The sequence below is a fragment of the Microtus ochrogaster genome, chromosome 5, assembly GCF_000317375.1.
Source record: "Microtus ochrogaster isolate Prairie Vole_2 chromosome 5, MicOch1.0, whole genome shotgun sequence".
In the NCBI taxonomy this organism is placed as follows: domain Eukaryota; kingdom Metazoa; phylum Chordata; class Mammalia; order Rodentia; family Cricetidae; genus Microtus; species Microtus ochrogaster.
The window spans coordinates 10,351,798-10,356,608 of NC_022012.1; the positions used below are offsets into that span (position 1 = coordinate 10,351,798).

The window sequence follows — 4,811 nt, forward strand, 5'->3', positions numbered from 1 at the left end:
AGAGAGAGAGAGAGAGAGAGAGAGAGAGAGAGAGAGAGAGAGAGAGAGAGAGAGAGAGGCCAGACTACGTCGGCCGTCGGAGTTGCAGGCTGCCTGCTTTCCGCGCGGTCGGTCCGAGGCCCTGTTTTTCGGCACGCGAAGTCCCGGGGATCAGAGACTCGGTCCCTGACCTCTCGGAACCGCGCCTGACACCTCGCGAGGCGCAGTCCCTCGTGGGCTACGGTCGAGGCTGGCTCGGGCCCCGCCCCTCGGGGCGGCTCTGCGCATGCTCGGCAGTGCGGGCGGCCAAGCGGGCGGCGGCGATCTGGAGACCCCCGAGGGATGGAAGCGCCGGCGCCGGCGGAGGCGGCGGGATGCGAGGAGCTCGGTGGGTGTTTGCGGGGCCAGACCCGGACCCGGGGCGTGGGTGTCCCTCGCGTTCGCAGTCCAGGGTGCGGACCACTGCGTTAGCGGCGGCGTCCGGGCTCCCGGTGGTTCGCGCGTCTGGCGGGGGCTTCCCTGTGCGCACTGGGCGCCGGGTGACTGGTGACCGGGTGGCGCGGTTTGCAGAGACCCCAGGCAGAGGCTGGCAGGGGAGTCGGGTCGGGGTGAGCTCCTCCAGGGCCAGCACCTCACAGTGGTCCCTAGGCCTGGCCCGGCCTTGCAGGGAGCGCTGCTTCGTGTGTGTTGGCGTCTGTCTGCTGGTGTGTCTCCAAGGCTCCTGTGTGTGTCAGTCTGTCTGTCCACCGGCCTGTGCTGGTAGCACTGTGCGCCCGCGCGGGGAGTCGCCCTGTTTGTCCACGTCAAAGGAAGGCGGGAGCCGCTGTCACTGGTTTTTTCCAGGATGTTGTAAGGAAGTTGCCATTGTTTTCTTTTTAAGCCTGTATCTCACCTCCGGGTGTCTCCTTGTTTAACTCTTTGCTTCCCAACTGTTCCAACGGGGACATTGGTGCCAGGGGGCACCTGGCTGGTGACCTTTCAGTGTTCTGTTTCCACGGTTTTGGAAGGTTTGCTTCTGTTTGCTGTTGTCAGAAAGAAAAACAGAAACCAGGATTAGGATAAAATAACGTCTTCCCAGCTGCACACTGCGTTTAGGAATATTTCTAATTCCATGCAGGATGCTAACCGCAAGGAAAGAGGTTAAATGAAAACGTACTTTAATTTATAGGCTGGCATTCCTGTAATAACGTGCCAGCACTTAGTAGTTGTTTTCTTTAAAGTTACAATAAAGATAGAAACTTTAAGTGGAAAGTAACTTTCATTGAGAGCCTCAAGCAGGGTGCTGTATTGCTCCCAGTGTCCACGTGATCTCCTTCAGGAGTTCAACCAGGCACGTCTTTTTGTCTTGCAATTAAGCTCATTAAAGGTAGGACCATGTAACTGCAAACCCAAGTTCATATGACTTTCCAGTTCATCCATAACTCATGTTAGTGAGGTGTGAGGAGATTGGCAGGAGTGGGATAGCACATTATCACTGAGACCTAGATAGCTGGCGTGGTGATGCAATCCCAGCGCTCCTGGGCTGAGGACTGCTAACCTGTGCTCCACAGTGAATTCCAGGCCAGTGTGGTCCACAGGGGGAGATCCCGACTCACCTCATCACCCCAGAAAAGTACATCTTTTCACTCAGCAATTCTACGTCTAGGCTAGTTCTCAAGGAAGTAAATCCTGTGCTAATATTTTACATCAGGCTGAGAAGATGGTTCAGTGAGGAAGAGCACTTCCCATGCAAGCTTGATGCCCGAATTTGGACCTCCCAGAACCCATGTACAGAATTGGAGCATGGCTGTCTGTTATCCCTGGACCCTGAGATGGGAGACAGAGGCAGGAGAATTACTCATTCGCTCTAGTGGCAGCTGCATAGTGCATAACACAGCAGCAGAAACCAGAGAGTTCCTGCCTCAAGCAAGGTGGGAGTGAGAATAGGCTCCTCAGAGTCGTCCTCTAACTAACACACACACACGCATGTGCACGCGCACACACACACACGTGTGCGCACACACACATGTGCACAGACGCACACGCGTGCTCTGGTGCATGTGCTCTCACAGTCACGAGTCACACACACAAATGTCTGCCAGAGGACATTAATTGCAGCTTCTGTAATAGGTCTAGGTAGTTACTGTCCGAGTGTCCAGTGAAAGGCCGTGGGTTAAGATACGGTTTAGCCATGCAGTCATCTACTGCCTAGCTCTTAAACATGGCACGGAAGAGCGTTCACCGTGTATCATGACTGTTAACTGGAAAAGTACGTTTGTTTCATCTTCTCCAGCCCTCCTCCTTTTGAATTTTTGAGGTGAGATCTCACTGTGTAGCTCAGCGCACAGGAAACATCATGAAAAAAGACCCCAACCCGAACCCATCAGGATGCCTGCCATGGCTGTTGGGTTTAGTAAGCAGATGCAGACAGTGAGCAGCAGAGATACCGAGCGGGGAATTATGCAGCCTGGCCAGGGAGGGGCACTGTGGAAGAGGAGCAGTGTGAGGGAATTTGAGGAGAGGGTGGGCTAGCTGAGTAGTTACAGTGACATAACTGACTTAGGTTGCATTACTTGTATATTTTTGAGACGGGGTCTTCCTGTGTATCCCCGACTATCTCGAAACTGACAGATCTATTTGCCTGCCTCTGCCTCCTGAGTTCAAGTGTCAGGATTAAAGGGTGGGCCTTGCACGAGCTAGGATTTAAAAGGCTAATGGTGGAGGGCTGTGGGGATGTAGCTAGTGTGCCATAAACTCTGGGTGTGATTCCCAGCACGGCATCAACTGGGCACAGCAGTACAGCTCTCATGAGCTAGATGGAGGGTTAGAAGTTCAGGGTCATCCTCAGCTACGAAGCAAGTCTGAAGCCAGCCTAGTCCACGTGAGACCTTGTTTTTAAAGACAATACCATACAAAATAAAGCCTGCTTCTGGTGGTTTCCATGTGAAGAGCGGACTAAAGGGCACAAGCCGCAGCTGGAGGGCGTTCCACAGGTTTGGGACAGAGACCAGCATGCACTCCAGACTCCCACGGAGGCAGCAATGGAGACAGTGGTGATTGGACTATGCATGTTAGGATGCAGACTGGCATGCTCTCCAGACTCCCACGGAGGCAGCAATGGAGACAGTGGTGATTGGACTATGCATGTTAGGATGCAGACCGGCATGATCTCCAGACTCCCACGGAGGCAGCAATGGAGACAGTGGTGATTGGACTATGCATGTTAGGATGCAGTCAAGAGACTGGGCAGAGGTGGTCAGGCTGGTTCCAGGGGCTTGCATCTGCAGAGTGAAGGTGCCTTTATTGAGGGCAGGTTAATGATGTGTCCAGACGTATGTTTCCCTCTTTCAAAGAAGGGGCTTCGTTTCCTCTCCTTTGAGTATGTATGTGCTGGACTTGGTGATGGTTTACCTCTTCAGTTAGACTGTAAGAAGCTCTGTGCCTTCCTCTTTGCTCTCTCATTAGGATTGCTCACTTGAAGGGAGGCCACAGGCCACGCTGGGAGGATCCTCCGGCAGCCTGAGACAGTGTCTGTGGGGTGGGGTAGGGCACAGACTGAGGCATCCTGATAGAAGCTTACACCTTTCTCCTTCCTTCTGGCCTCCCCTCCCCCTCCTTCCCCTCCCCTCCCCCTCCTTCTCTCCCTCCCTCCCTCCCTCCCTCCCTCCCTTTTCTCTCTCTTTGTCTTTTCTTTTTGGTTTTTCAAGACCGGTTTCTCAGTGTAGCTTTGGAGCCTTTCCTGGAACTCACTCTGTAGACCAAGCTGGCCTTGAACTCAAAGATATCTGCCTGCCTCTGCCTCCTGAGTGCTGGGATTAAAGGTGTGCACTGCCCAGCCTTGTATTTTTTTTTAAATAATGAAAAAAATAGCTGGTACCACTAGTAGAAATGATCCTGTGTAAGAGGTGACTTGTTTGGTGGGTGGAGTCACATAGGTTTAGAGAGGAGGTGAGGAGTTGGCTGAGAGCTTGTTCATGTGGAGCGTTCCAGGAAGCTGAGGTCTAGGGGGAGGCTTGGAAGCTGTCAGCACGTAGGTAGCACCTAAGCTGTGGGCAGGGCAGGGCAGGGCAGAGGAGGTGAGGAGGAGGGGAAAGAGAGAATTCACAGAAGCTCTGAATTACTGCAGAGGTAGTGTCAGGATGGCCAGATGAGTTTTAGGAAGTGCTGTTACACTGTTACCTACACGTGTTCCCATCTTCCAAAGTGGCCGCGTGTTATGCAGTGTGACATCTGTGGAGAGCGTGGCTGGAGAGGATTCGGTGTCTTTCTCCAAGGCTGGACTTTATGTCACAAGCCATTGGGGATTTCCAAACTGTCCTTACATACTACTCTCTCAACCACAGGAGCAAAGTCTTCTTATTCATGATGAAGATGGTGGCGTAGGTTTGGGTGACGACATAAAGAAACCATGTGTCCTTCATCCTGTTCTCATTGTCCACTTATAAGTGGTTTCTTACTTCACTAGAACAACGAGAGCCATTTAACATCATGTTTTCAATGCTTTCATAGAAAGAAAAGGGTACAGACGGTTCTGTGGTCCGTCTGCACCCTCATTAGATTATTTCCATTTTGGTGTAAGTTCTTCTCTTCATTTTCACTTCGCTTTTTAAACATTGCAGTGTGGCCTGAGCGTGCAGTCCCTCTCCTGATTCACAGTAAGCTCTGACAGCCCCTGTGTGTCTGGGACCTCATACCACAGTGTGCAGTCAGGGTAGGCCCTAGTGAGTAGAGACCGCCTCCGTGTGTCTGGGACCTCACACCACAGTGTGAAGTCAGGATGCACTGGTGAGTAGAGACCATCTCCATGTGTCTGGGACCTCACACCACAGTGTGCAGTCAGGGTGCATCCTAGT

The 4,811-nt window shown here is 52.7% G+C and overlaps 1 protein-coding gene across 2 annotated transcripts in view; it reads left to right on the top strand.

The window, feature by feature from the left end:
* The first annotated feature begins 229 nt into the window (after positions 1 to 229).
* The window catches only part of Slc36a4 (solute carrier family 36 member 4), a 38,901-nt gene continuing 34,319 nt past the window's right edge, over positions 230 to 4,811 (top strand). For both annotated transcript variants that reach the window (XM_005346823.3, XM_013346290.2), the window contains exon 1: positions 230 to 367. In XM_005346823.3, the coding sequence (XP_005346880.1) occupies positions 322 to 367 (46 nt within the window). In that variant the 5' untranslated portion in view covers positions 230 to 321. The remainder of the gene's footprint in view (positions 368 to 4,811) is intronic.